This window comes from Callorhinchus milii, unplaced genomic scaffold (genome assembly GCF_018977255.1).
Source record: "Callorhinchus milii isolate IMCB2004 unplaced genomic scaffold, IMCB_Cmil_1.0 Scaffold1, whole genome shotgun sequence".
Taxonomy (NCBI): Eukaryota; Metazoa; Chordata; class Chondrichthyes; order Chimaeriformes; family Callorhinchidae; genus Callorhinchus; species Callorhinchus milii.
The window spans coordinates 48,788,904-48,803,794 of NW_024704742.1; the positions used below are offsets into that span (position 1 = coordinate 48,788,904).

General features: G+C 41.0%; 1 protein-coding gene across 1 annotated transcript in view; it reads left to right on the forward strand.

Moving 5' to 3' along the window:
• The window catches only part of LOC103175895 (LIM and calponin homology domains-containing protein 1), a 199,075-nt gene that overhangs the window by 127,509 nt on the left and 56,675 nt on the right, over window positions 1-14,891 (forward strand). Inside the window, 5 exon segments of the mRNA XM_042341561.1 lie at window positions 581-611; window positions 6,822-6,932; window positions 9,252-9,447; window positions 11,390-11,642; window positions 12,770-13,066. Coding sequence (XP_042197495.1) covers window positions 581-611; window positions 6,822-6,932; window positions 9,252-9,447; window positions 11,390-11,642; window positions 12,770-13,066 — 888 coding nt within the window.

Here is a 14,891-nt window from a genome sequence, read left to right on the forward strand (position 1 = left end):
CACTTTACTGAATTAAATTTTAACTGCCATTGTTCTGCTCACTCTTGTCTGTCTTGTCTTCATGAAGTTGTTTCCTGTCATTCTTTCCTGGATTGTAAACGTGGAGGCATAGCAAAGCTCAGGCATCAGCTGTTCTTCCATACTAACCAGAATGAAAATCCAAATTCTCACACCAAAATTCGCACTTTGCTAAATTTACTCTGTTCCCTCTTGTTCCTGGCTTCTCAAAGTCATTAAATGTGCGTGTTGTCTTCTGTCCTAAAGTCTCTACTAGTTGCTCACAGCAGACTCAAATTTCATTGTTCTGCCCTAGTCCAACTGAACTTGTAATAATTGTCAAAATTCTCTAGTTATTCATGTTTATTGTAAAATAAAAGCCTTGATTCCTAACTTTTAATATCTTAAGGTCTCTGCTTCTCTCTAAAATTACAATGTGTATAGAATCTGTCTGAAATACTTTCATTCTTGAATAAGCCATTTGTGTGACTGATTGTCTCTTACAAGATTGTCTCTAACACTTGCAATGTTAAGACCTTTTCATGTGTTAAATAATGATTTTGCTTCTTTTTAATTCTCTCAGGGTAACTGAATACAACAGGAAGCTGAAAAATGTAAGTGTATTTAATAATTTTTCATTGCTTTTGTGTGTTGTTCACAGTTATTATAGTTCTAGGGATATTCATGAGATAAAATGTTTCATTATCAACGTGATAATAACAAGTGCTTATGGTTTTGCGCCACAAATCTATGTCATGAAAAGATATAGAAAACAATCAGAGCCTGGATATGATTGCAGCTTTTATGTCATTCCGAGGTTTATTATATAATATGCATTGTAGAGTTTGTGACTGGTTTTATTTCATTTTGATTTCTTATTGGCAAGTATTTTGACACAAATGGCAGTGAAAGTTATAGTTGTTTGTTAATGTTTATGATGAATGATTAACAATCATTATGTATCGGCTGAAACCATAATAGATCATCAGAAAACACAGGCAATATCAAGCAGCGTTATTGGACGACAGCAACGGCAGTCTCATTACAGCACAAAGGAGGTCTAACACACACACTTGAAGAAGAAAGTGGCATAAATAATTAAAATGAGCAGCAAAAGTGAATTGTGGAATTCTCACAAAAAGTGCTTAGGGAGGCCTTCCATTGCTCACAAAATTATGGTAACCTAATGGAAAAACAGCAGGAAGAAAGGTTATTTTGTGCCATTCATAGAACTTTCATGTGGCAAGAAAGGTGATCAGCAACATTCAAACAGCCAAGTCGAGATTGGTGAGCCAGTGGGTAGCTTTGGAAGTTGCTTGATGTAAACCTGAAATGTTGCCGGCAAATGATCGAAGAGAGCTCTGATTTACAGTGTGATCCATAGTTTGTGACTGGTGTCCACATAACATTGTGCATTGTCTCTCACCTTCCAGAGGTGTAAGAAATGACAGCACATGCCACGCAATGTTCTGAAATGGTTCTATGTGGATCATTGTTTCCAGGTTGGGTTGAAGCCTGGAAGTTCTTTCGTGGGATTGGCAATCAGGTGTTTGTTTGGGACATTAGCATTATCCCAGAACTTTTTCCAGTCTGCCTCAACAACTTGCATTTATATAGCGCCTCTCATGCAGGGTAGGGAGGTGCCAGAGCATGAATGGATTTGAAAACAAATATAAGGATCTTGAAATCGAATTCATAATTCTGAGTTCATATTCATATCTGTAATCTAAAACCCAGCAGCGAGAGCCTCTGGTCCTAGTATGGATCTTGGGGTTTGAAATGAAGTGCTGATCCCAGTTGTTTGCATAGCGTTGGCTCATTGGTTGCATTCATGTAACAGCTTCTTGTGCAGCTCTGTGAAGCAAACCCAAAATGGACATTTGCCATTGCTAGCAGATAATTTCTGAAGCCCTCTGAACCGCATGGCAGGAAATGTACTTTCATAAATTGTTCCTTGTAGTCCATTCCAAGAAATAATTCTAGGGAAACGTGTTCTTAGCTGCCTCCTACAATTATTGTTTAGATACATTACTTTAAAAGTGTTATCAGCTGTCCAATAGCTCATTTATTTCCCTTGCGTTCTCTGCGGGATCTTATGAAAGCAGAAAGCTGTGCTCAGGTGTGTCTGACACTGCTGTATTTTGCCAAGTTATTTTTTGTCTTTTTTATAGTAGAGTAATTTAGACTTTGTCCTCAAAACACATTCCTCAGTCATAATTCAAATAGACATACCGTTTGCATGTTTCAGTTCATATTTTTCTCTCTCCTGGTCCCATTGGATTTGAGATACTTGGAATTTCAGATTTTTTTGTTGAATTGTGTTTTTTTTCACATGGGGGGATATATGGGATTATTTGGGGGGTTTTGAGCGCAATCCTCTCACTCACTTTACCCCAATGCTCAACGTTCATTTTTTGCTGTCTTTGCAGCTTGTGCTTTTTACGCAGATCTGGTTCCTGGCACGAAAATGGCATTGCCAGTGAGCAACATAGGAGCAGGAGTAGGCTATTCAGCCCCTCGAGCCTGTTCTGCCATTCTATTAGATCATGGCTGATCTGTACCTCAACTCCAAATACCCGCCTTTACGCCATGTCCCTAACAAAAATCTATCCACCTCAGTCTTGAAAATTTAAATTTCAGTTATAGTGCAGTTCCACCGTCGACTCCATTCACTGTATATCAGCCGACCCCTCGCTTCCCGGGCACTGCTTAGCTTTCACATTAAAATGGTCAAATTCCAGGTCGTTGCTGATGCCATTTCCTGCTTTGTGTCCGTGCAGGAAATGGGAAGTGACTTCAGAGCTGACCTGGACATCATCCATTTTTCTTTTAGCACAGGAACCAACACAGGGATCAAGCCAATCGGTTGCACACAAGCACAGTGTATTTGAGAGTTGGCCTAACCATATGTGTAAAAAAAATTGGACAAAATGAATTACAAGAGCCCTTCTTATATAATTACCAACCAACCCATGAAATCACAAAACTTGGATTGTTTTTAATAATTCTGAGTTCATATTCATATCCTCGACCTAAAACCCAGTATGGATCCTAGGGTTTGAAATGAAGCGCTGAGCCCAGTTGATTGCGCAGCATTAGTCTCATTGGTAAAAGTGGTTGCATTCATGTAACAGCTGCTTGTGCAGCTCTGTGAAGCACACTCTGAAAGGACAGTTGCCATTCCTAGCAGATAATTGCTAAAATCTTCTAAATTGCATGGTAGGATATGTAATTTCATAGGTTGTGTCTTGATGTTCATTCCAAGGGATATTTCTTTGTTAACTAAAAGAAAGTTCCAGTAATGAAACTTCAGCAGCTGTGGCCAAATTATTTTCTTGACATCGGGCAAGGAGGGGAATGGTGATTCATTCCCAGTCGTTGCTGTCGATGGATTTTAAGGACACGTTTTAGCAGCATTTTCTGTCCATGTACAATGGAAGCCACTTTAGCCGGATGCAGGTTAACCCAGGTAAAATGGAGAAAACGACCGGCCCCGATGTGTCCATCTTAAGCGGCTTCCACTGAACTTATTATTGCAAGTGAAAATGACCTTGAGTTTGAAAAAAGCACCTTTCCCATCAAGAGGACATCTCAAAACTTTTCACAAGATTCACTGTGACATGCATTGACTGTATTGCAGGCGAAAGCAATGACCAATTTGCAAATAACGATGTTCCACAAACTACTGTGAAGTGAACAACCAATTTTGTTCATTGAATAATACCACTGGCTGTTAGTTATATTCAGTCACCCATTCTTGCCCGTCGCTCCCTATCCTTCAAAGGATCCAGTTCAAGATCCTGGTCCTCACCTACAAAGCCCTCCATAGCCTCACCCCACCTTACCTCTGTGACCTCCTAACCCTCTACCAATTGGCCCGCTCCCTTCGCTCAGCCAGCTCCGGCCTGCTCCAAGTCCCCCGACCCACCCGCCCCACCGTTGGCGGGAGAGCCTTCAGCCACTCCGCCCCCAACCTCTGGAATTCCATCCCCCAATCACTCTGCCTCGCCCCCTCCTTAGCCTCCTTCACGCCCTGCCTCCAGACCCTCCTCTTCGATCATGCCATTGGCCACCACCCTTCCCCTCCCTTCCCTTACCCCCCCAGCTCGGGTCTGAAATGCTCTACACTGTCCAGTGCCTTGGGATGTCCTCCCGACGTGAAAGGTGCTATACAAATATAATCTTGTTGTTATTGTTTGCTGGCTCACATACCTTCCAGTTGACATTAAGGGTCGCTTAGTTTTAGCTGTTGGATTAGGTGCATAAAATTGGTCACTCACTCCATGGCTGTTCGTGGGACACTGCTGGGGATAAAATTGGCTGGCACATTTGCCTTCAAATAGTTACTAAAATCCTGTGAAGTGTTTTGAGACATCTCGATGACATGATAAGATATCATATGAAATGTACGGATTATTTATTATTACAATTTAGCATTTTATAAAGTGAACTTGTGCTCAAATGTTGTCCTGCCTGTCATAGGTTACATGTCATATCTTGCATGTTACACAGACTGAAAATAATGGATAGAAATAAATAAAAAGAAAATATTTTATCTTTGGATTCAGATGCCAGTAAACATGAGCTGTGCTTTCACAATTTGGCAGAAGTACAGGAAATGTTCCAAGTGCCTGGCCAATATTTTTCGCTTAGTGAAATTGTTCAATAATTAGATTAGTTGGCCATCCATCTCATTGCTCTTTGTAGGATGTTGCTGATGTAGATATGTTGCTGGACATAATGGGCACAGAACAGACTTTCAGAGTAATTCATCATGTGAAATGCTTTGAGACTGTTCAAAAATGTTGTATCAAATTCAAGCCTTTTTAATTTTTAAGAGGTTAAGAATTTTTATAAACATGGAGCAGCCATTAGCTGAACAATTTTTGATTCTCAATTTAATATTTTAGGACATTGCTGTGTGCAGAATTCACCCCTGGATTTGCCTACAAATTACACAATCATTACACTTCAATAAATACTATGAAGCACTTTGAGATGTCCTCCTGATGTGAAAGGCATTATATCAAATGCAAGCATTACTATTATATGCTTTTTTTAAAAAAACCTTCTTCTCATTTAAAAAAAAAAGTTTCTACTCTTTTGTGTGTCAGCCACATCGGGACTTGAAACTCATAAGCTGACATTTCAGTGCAGTGCTGGGGGCCTCTTGCGTTGTTGAAGGTGTCATTTTTTGGTTGAGACATTAAACCAAAGACCCATGTGCCCTTTCAGGTGGATGTTAGCTGATGGAACTATTTAAAAACAGAAGAGAATTTCTCCCAGTATCCTAGCCAACAATCTCCAAAATAAAATTGGTAATTTGTTCCATAGCTGTTTGTGGGACATTGCACTGTGCAAATTGGTTTCTGCATTGACCCATAAAACACACACTCAGTGCACTTTTGAGTATATCCTGTGGATAAAGAGCTGTGGATTATCTTATTATCCATCATATTCCAGCCCTCAAACAGTAATATTGCAGAAATCTGTGCCTAGTATTAAATGTGGGAGTGTATTGAAGGAAGCTTTGTTCTATCGGGCACTGAGTGGATGTAGTTTCGAGGATGATGAAATGAAAGCCAGGATAGATAGAAGAAGAACCAACAATAATTGATTTCATTATCAAGTAGCTTAATTTATTGCAAGTGTAAAATACTATCCTTATTGTGAAGGTTCCAGTTCTTTATTTTGTGGATTGTATCTAGACATGATTACTGGCAGGTATCAGAAAAAGTTGAGTTGAATGTGAACTAGTGATAAGTTTAGAAAAGTGCAGAATGACTTCACAGATATTCGGGGTCCAGTTTATGATATTTTCAAAAGACACGTGAAGCACTAACGGTGACTTCTGTTTAATTTGCATAGTTTCTAAAATGGCTAAAAGCTGTCGAATTGTGAAAAAAGATTTCCCCGTCGTTGTCCTACCTTGCTCTCTGCCCTTTTAGAAATAGCGCAATCTCCTCAAATTTAATATTCTCAAATTGTCATCAGAAAACTATCTTTCCAATCAACAACAATAATGACAGACAACAACATGCCAATTAAAATGATTGTTGGCAATGATTAGAAAATGTAAATAATAATAAATGCTGCAAATCCCTCTAACAGTAACCTCCTGCAGAAGATAAATTAATAAATTCTCTCTTGCTTTTTTCCTTCTTGAAAATCCAGTGCAGTTATAACCTTTGGAGGAAGAAAATTTTGGCAACATGATACGACAGTGAACATATCCAGCCTTCATCCTAATCACTGAGTTACTGCGCACTTTATAGTTGATGGTGATAAGCATAACATTAAGTGGGACCATTAACATCACTTATGTTGTAACTCATTGCATTAACTCACATTCTTTGACCATGAATATTATTTTTTAAATTTCACCTCCAATATTCTTTCCTCTTCTCGAAAGACTGATGCTAGCGTACGGCTCCACATCCACTGACCTTCCTCCAGTAACTCACCTAAGTGGCCATTCCAGGCAGACTGTCAGTGCGGAAAACAAAGACCGTCAATCCCATTCCTACTCTCACCAGACATACGGCTTCTTCCTTTCCTATTCAGGGACACTGAAGTCAATTGCAGCACTTCTGCCTCACTGAGATCTGTTAACTAAATTCACACAAGATATCAGCCCTGTGACCTTTGGAGTCCAAATCATTTAGCTTTGCTCTAGGCAGTGGACTTCTTCATTCAAACTGAGCCATTAGTGCACCAGGTAATCTGATTTTGCTGATACACCGACAATTGAGATTAAGGGAACCATGGCATCTCCTTTGCTGCCAGCTGCTTTTTAAATCTCTAAACTGGTTTCTTTCCCTAAGGTTTTGATCACTATTTACTGGTTGGGAAAAGCAGCAAACAGCTGCCCATCTTACAGCGGGCCAACACTCAACCTGAAGGAATTTGAGGGATTGCTGTCTCTGATCCACAAGGTAATGAAGTTCTATTTAATTTATTGCATACACAATCCTTTATTGTGACAAACTGCATATAGAAATTGACTCAAGCATGGTCATTGCAAGCATTGCCATCTTTGGTACATGATGCTTTACGTTCCATTTCAAAAATAATATGCGACACTGTATTTAACTTCAACTTTCCAGCAATATGTTTGATGTGAAGTGGATACGGTCGAGATAAAACATTGGACACTTTTGTCACACTAATCAAATAAACAGCAAAGGAAAATGAAAGATGTCCAGTATAATGTAACACTTTTTTTAAAAAAAGGATGATAAACATTTTGCTGCTGACACATTTTTGATACTTCAGCTCTTAGACTATTTTACTGACAGTAAGTTGGCTGCAGCTTAGTGGAAGAGTGAGACTACTCTGTTTCCATATGGACGCATCGAAAACAACCACTGAAAGCTGGTGGGCATCATTAGGACATAGTGAGGTTGAAAAAACACTTGAATAGAAAAACTACTGTGTAAATCACATGAGCAATGGAAAAAGTATCCTGGGAAGTAAAATCCATCTTGTGCAGGGAGCTTTATGGATGTCACGTCAAGTCATCCGAACCAAAAATGGCTCAGAGCAGAGTTCTCTCAAATCGGTCAGATGGGAGAGATGTGTAGGAGGCCCTTTTTATCCTCAAGTGCTGTATTCAGCGATTGTGCTATTTGTCTTTCAGCCTAGCTCAGTTGCTAGCACTCTCGCCTCTGAGTCAGAAGGTTGTGAGGTCAAACCCCATGTCTTGGGAATTGGAACCTATATGGTCTATGATGACGCTCCAGTGCAGTGGGTGTGCTGCATTATTAGAGGTGACGTCTTTGGGATGAGACGTTAAACCAAAGTCCTGACTGCCTTCTTCAGTTGACGGTAGTAGAAATCGCAGGGCACTTTTGGAAAAGAGAGCATGTTTATCTGGTGTTCTGGACATCAATCGCCCACATAAAAATGGTCACTCGTTCCATGGCTGTTTGTGGGACGTTGCTGCGTACAAATTGGCTGCTGCATTCACCCACACAATACAACCAGTCACCTCACTTTACAGTATATCCTGTGAAATGCTTTGAGACATCCTGAAGATGTGATAAGGTGCTCTATCAAATGCAAAGATCATTATTATTATTAGTTACGCTGTTGTTTTCCCATTTGAGCTCTTGTTGGACCCCATTGACTGAATGGCATCCTCTCTGTTCATGTTCTCAGGAAGGGGGTACTGACTGAGCGTGTCGAAAATCTTTCAGGTGTTGTGCAGTTTCACAACAAATGTGATTTTAAAAAAAGACACTTCTTAAAGTCGAACGATTATAGGGCATGAAATGTAAAAACAAAGTACACCTTCAAATCACATGGTTTGACCACAGATTTCAACCACCCCTCAGTTTATTTACGAGCACAGTGTTTTGGAGATATCTGCTTGATACCATTTACACAGTTAGGTGGTGAGATGTATCACATAACTATTCCCGTCAGTTGCCCCAAATTAGATTGACACATGTCACATTAAACTGATGCCGTAGGGCATTTTTGTAAGGTAAAGCTGGCATTTCCTTTTGAAAATATATGGCGTGAATTGGACTTTACCTTTGTAGTTAATGTTAAAGTAGCCTTAAATTGAGACAAAAGATTTATTATACCATTGGGGTGAAAATAACACAGGATGGCTCCCACTGACCTTTCCTGGGCTAGAGTTTCAATGTTTAGTGTGTGCTCCTTGCACTGGAAAGAATTTATAATCATGGGCTGTCAAAGGCAGCCATTGTTCTCTGTGCGCCAGCCATGTGGGTCAGATACAAGTGCGTTCATATCCTTCAAAGCCAATAGCTGGCAAGCTGCAATGCACTGGAATGATTTTTTTTAGGGATCAGGAAAAGCTTTTGCATATTTTTGTTGCTGATTGCCTCTGAATGCTGTTTCTCTTTAATCCAGCAATTTCATTCGAAGGTGGCTGGAAGCGGAGGGCAGACTTGTTCCTATCATTCACAAGTTGTCATTCATTCTGACAATGGTCAGAGCCTTGCTAGGTGCAAATGAACATCACACAAAAGTTGACAGTTACTTTTTTTCTTGAAAACGCCTGGTTTGAGAACAAGAGGTTATTTTGTCAGCAGCCCACGGAAGACTGAAAATATTCAGCTTCTCAAACCACACAGTTACTGTGGACCTTTCATTCACATCTCTGGATTACACTATGCAAATGAAAACCAGTGCCAGAATTGCCGATTTCTGTTTTTTTCTCTTGCTGGTTGCCGTGAGGAATCGCCTTTAACTTTGCTCTCTGTTAATTCACATGTCGCCAGGAGACCGAGGACACAGACAGCCCAAAGCGAAGCATTCGTGACAGCGGTTACATCGACTGTTGGGACTCTGAGCGCAGCGACTCTCTGTCACCACCCCGTCACGCCAGGGACGATTCCTTTGATAGTCTGGATTCCTTTGGCTCGCGGTCACAACAGACACCATCCCCAGAGGTGATACTGAAGGGAAGTAGTGACGGTAGGTGGTGACAAGGATTAAAGTTAATGTTGATGCACCGACGTTCGCCACAGAAAAATTAATCTGTAATAATTTACCAGCTCCACTTCTCCTTTGATAGCTGGTAGAAATGCGTTGAACTATGTGTAATTATAGCTCAATGTAGACAGTTTTTCTACCTTGTACGATAAACGTGCAGGTGTAATCTATTCACGTCGTGGAGTCCTGTAACTCAGTGGTTAGAGCACTTGCCTTGCAAACAAGAGACCTGGGTTTGATTCCCGGCAGGCTGAAACCTTGGGCAAATTTCCTTACTCCACACGCCTGATAATAATCCTTCAAGAAAAAACACAATAATAAATTGGTCATTTCAATCCACGATTGTTTGAGGCACACTGCTGTGAGCAATTGGCTGCCATGTTTCGTCCACAAATATACAGTCAATTCACTTTGATGATAATCATCAAATTATCAATCATTTCATATATTTCACGCCGGAATGACTTCTCAAAGCACTTTGCAGGATGTACTGTAAAGTACAGGAGCTGTGTATTTTGTAGGCAAATATTATTAAGCGTGATACTGGAAAATTGATGTGTGTGTGTTTTGAAACATAAAACTAAGATTAGAATAAAAGTTTCAGCACTTTACAATGATCATACTCTGCTATCATGTGAATTGTGCTTTGCAACATAGTGTAAGTGAATTAAAAGTGATGAAGCTAAAAAGCAGACAGCAGTCGCCACTGGAAAGGTCAATGAGTTGTGAAAGATGAAGGTTCAAACAGAGATACAATTACAAATTTTGCCCAGTGTAAAGGAAGAAAGTAAGCACTTGACATGATTGAATTTGGGAAATGAAGCATATTGCAGCCGTCGCTCTCAGATAGTAATTCTTGAGCGAGTGGTGAGTGATTGAAAGAGAGAGCGAGAGAGCAGGTCTGGCCGTGGGAGGGTTTGTTTTCAGCTGCTGAAGAAAATTAACAAAGAAAACAAGTTCCAGTGCCCGGTGTGAAAGGATTGAAAGAATGTGAGAAGTCGTAAGAGCAAGCAATTTGAAGAATAACAAAACCTACTTATATAACACTGCTTACATGTTGAACAATGCTCCTTTCTCATGGACGGAGAGGCATTACCAAGCTATAGGGAGATTATTCATTCTTGTACAGTGTACTGGGACTCGAGATATACGACGCCAAACAATTTATATAATGCTGTGTCTGTAGTTATTATGCTATGCACCAAATTATATTATGCTATGCACCGAATGCATCTGTGGGGTCAAAGTTGCAGCATTCCCAATCACATTCTGTTCTGTTATATTTACGGCTAAAGATGTCAGCAAGGTCTCCAATGTGATTTAGCCTCAGATTGTAGCACTTTTGCCTGTGAGTCAAAAGGTTGTGGGTTCAGGTCCCAAGTTGGGACTCATAGTCTTGGCTGATCTCTAATGCAGTACAGGGGATGTCTTGTGATATTAGAGGTACGTTACTTTGAACCCTTAAACCGAGGTCCTGTCTGCCTATTCAGGTGAACGATAAAGATCTTATGGCACTTATTCGCAAAGAGAAGTTTCTGCCAGTGTTCTAACCACCAGTTCCCCAGATAACAATTAGTCATTCAATTCATGGCTATCCAGAGGTGCTATCTCAGATTGAGTTAGACGTGTAGCCCCTGAATAACCTCAGAAAGGCTGCTTTCAAAACTCGAAAATGATCCCTGCTGAGCAGGAATCCAGGATGGTGACGTCAGGGCTTTGTAACTTTACTTAGATATTATCATTATTAGTAGTTAGTGGTGAGGCGGTTTAAAACATATTTCAACCTTGTTCCTAAAACAAAGAACGGAACGTGTTCAGAAATAATGCAGTTTTGACCTTGTTGGTGTCCATTTCCTTATAGTCATCACTGAATTGTGTCACGACTCCACAGCAGATTATTTTTCTCCTGCTCTTCCTCCGGAAGGTCGCGGCAGTGACTCGGAGTCCGATGTGCCACAGAAAGCGCCGGATGTGAAACGTGACGACATGTCGTTGAGACGGGCATCCTACCATGAGCCCAAGGCCAACCTGCCTTTCAACCAGTACCTGCCCAACAAGAGTAACCAGACCGCTTACATGCCAGCGCCTCTTCGGAAAAAGCGGGCGGAGCGAGGAGATCATTATCGGAAGAGCTGGAGCAATGCAACCTCACCTGTGGGAGGAGAGCGGCCCTTCAGGTAACGGGACTTCCCAGTGTCGTGTTACAGATTGAAACGCTCTGTGATTCAGGCAGCGTGCCCATTTCACAGGAGCTACTCCATAGCCTTGCTGAGCGCTTTTGTTACAACATAAATCCGTTATACGTGCCAATAATTTGACATGGTTATGAAGTAGGACCTGTGGTCAGCAGGTGCTTTGGTTAAGTTGTGGATCATCAACCGATCCCAGCAGAACCCTCTGGTGCCCACTGAACAAGCCAGCTTTTTTTATTAATTAAAGAATGAAAAGCTTCCTCTTTAGTCACTGAAAGTGATTTATCCCAGGTGGGGGGGTGGTTTGGTGAATTCTGCTGAAGGGGATGCACTCTTCACATCGATAGTATTGGTTAGCAAAAAGAAACCAAGGCAACTTCATGAAATAGCTGTTGCAAAAACAAGGTGTCTTTCCATAGGGTGAAATGTACATCCTATTGAGTGAAGTGTGTTGATTCGGGCAGTTTGCTTATGTTCAGGAACCCCCAGCTCTTAAGCGTGGAATTCCTTAATGTCTGCTGTGTGCTGGGTAACAAGGCAGGCAAGACACGAGCTAGCTATGGTCTTCTCAACAGTACTCATTTTTTACAGTTGCCACAGTGAGTTGACCTTCAGTTGTGTGCAACACCTTGAAGCCAGCTGGAAGCCACTGCAACGTACGGCCTGCTGCTATTAGTAACAAGCTGTAACCTTCCAATGTACTGGCCAGATTGCTCCTTTCCCCATCCAAAACGATCCAAAACGAGGATACAAGTGGTTTACAACATGTGTCTAACTTGCGAGATTTGCAAATGGATTTGTAGTATCCTGTGGGTTCACAGACCTGTCTCAGCCCAACTCTCTTGAAGTCAGCTCAGACTATGCTCTCAGTTCCGACTTCAGTGAAAGCAGACTGAAGGTCCCTAGTGTCTGGCAAGAGATTGGCATCTGAGCTGGGTTCCAGGAGGCAGGCGTGACACACGTTTGTGTATGTGCGGGATTCACTATTTACGAATCCTTTTGTGAACGTTTGCGGTTTAGATACCACTGGATATTATGTAAACTGGGTGTTTGCGTAAGATGTCTAACATTTCCTGACCTTAATGCAACATTGTAAAACTCATTGGCCGTAGTCATCCTGAGCCTATAGAAGAAGAGTGCAGTGATGAGGAATTTGCAGAGACACTTCCTGCGTTGTCCAGCGTTCGAGGGGTTGAAGACACCGAGGCAACTGAGAAGCTCAAAGTGTCAGGCGGTGAGAACTCCGGTGCTTGTGGCAAACAACTGCTCGTTTGTGTGGCTGAGTGTTCAGAGCACGAGGCCCCCAAAGGAGACACAAAAGGGGAGGAGAAAGATGATGAAGAGGCAAAACTGAAAAGAATGCAGAAAGCTGGCATCACAGTCATGCCCGCTTCTAAGCGTTACACCAGGTCAGCAGCACGGTGTGTGCTTCTCATAGAAGTGAAAGGAGAGGCATGGGCTCCTGTGGTAGTGCACAAGTTGTGTGGTGGTGCTTTTCTTTTATTATACCATGGTCGCCAGAAATTGATTGCAAAAAACCAGATATTAATCTCAACTCCAGTAGCTTGTCATTAGGTAAAACCTTCACCTAACCTTCACTGCATCCCAGCGTTACACAAACGAGCCTTGTTGTGATTTAAATTGGAATAAAGTTAATTTATTTTTCAGTACAATATATACAATATATAATTTCCACGTCAGGAGGACGTTTCAAAGTACTTCACAGCTTCAAATAAAAATGAACAGCAGGCTATTGAGTAATATTTACATTTGAGTTATATAGACCTGGTATAATAGGAATAAATTGTGTAATCCGCTGGGTGCTGCAGGATAACAGTGTGTGCTGGCTGGTGCTCATTTTGAATCAACAGCTTTGTATCTTTTACCCATGCTACTATATGTACATCAAGCAACGATTTTTGCATGAATTTTATTTGTGACTGTCAGATAACCACTCAAATATCGTGTTGCAAATGCACAACAGTGAACCTATCTGAGTATCAGAGCTAAGTTGTACACCTCAGTTGGCTGCACAGTACTGTTTGATAGGTTGATGGAGGTGCTGAGAGTTCTTCTTATTCTCGATGTCGTATTATATCCTTGTCATCAGACAATAAATATTTCTGCATGACACACTTTTACACATCATTTATAGGATAATAACTGAGAAGAATACAGGTTAAATGTAGCCTCACTTGTTGGTATGTGTGTTAACATGTTGGATAACACAGGCAAAGTGTATCACATCGATGGATAAACATATAGATTGCAATGTGCTACATTGGATAACACATTTGTATTAGACAATATAGAAGTTGGAGTGTATCTTATGTTAGATAATACCATACGTTGAGTAACATGTATACATTCAAGTAACATATGGAGAATTTTGGATGATTGAGCTATGAGCAACGATCAGATAAGCAAAGGCTCTTCAGTCTTGAGAGAAGATGTCTCAGATTCGACCTTACAGAGGGGTATACAATTTTAATTGGGATTAAAAAAGTAAACTCAGAACAATACTTTAGGATATACAGAGACAATAGAACAAGAGGATACAATAATAATAATAATAATAATCCTTGCATTTGATATAGCGCTTTTCACGTTGGGAGGACGTCCCAAAGCGCTTCACAGAACACACTGTAAAGTGAATTGACTGTATATTTGTGGGCGAACGCGGCAGCCAATTGCGCACAGCAATGTCCCACAAACAGTCGTAAATTGAATATGACCAATTTATTATTGTTTTTTGTTTTGGAGGGATTATTATTAGGTGTGTGGAGTAAGGAAACTTGCCCAAGGTTTCGCTCTGCCTGGAATTGAACTCAGGTCTCTCACTTGCAAAGCGAGTGCTCTAACCACTGAGCTACAGGACTCCACAAGTTTAGAGTTGCAAAGGGCAATTTCAAGGCTAGACATGAGGAATTGTTTTCTTTACCCAGGAGGTAATTAACAACTGGAACAGGTTGCCAGGAAGGGTGTTGTGGCCAGGACACTTAGAATCATTTAAAAATAGTTTGATGCTGTGATGGGGGGACGGTAGGTTGGGAGTTCTGGCAGAATCAGATCAGGTGGATGGAAGGGTCTTCTTCATCCGAATCTCCCTTGAGGTGATCTTGAAATAATAAACTGTGGGACTGAAGCTCAGGATGTGATGAGCTGGAACGTAGGAAAATAGGAACAGGAGAAAGCCACTGTGTGGCAATATACAAGAGTCAGCAACATCTGGAT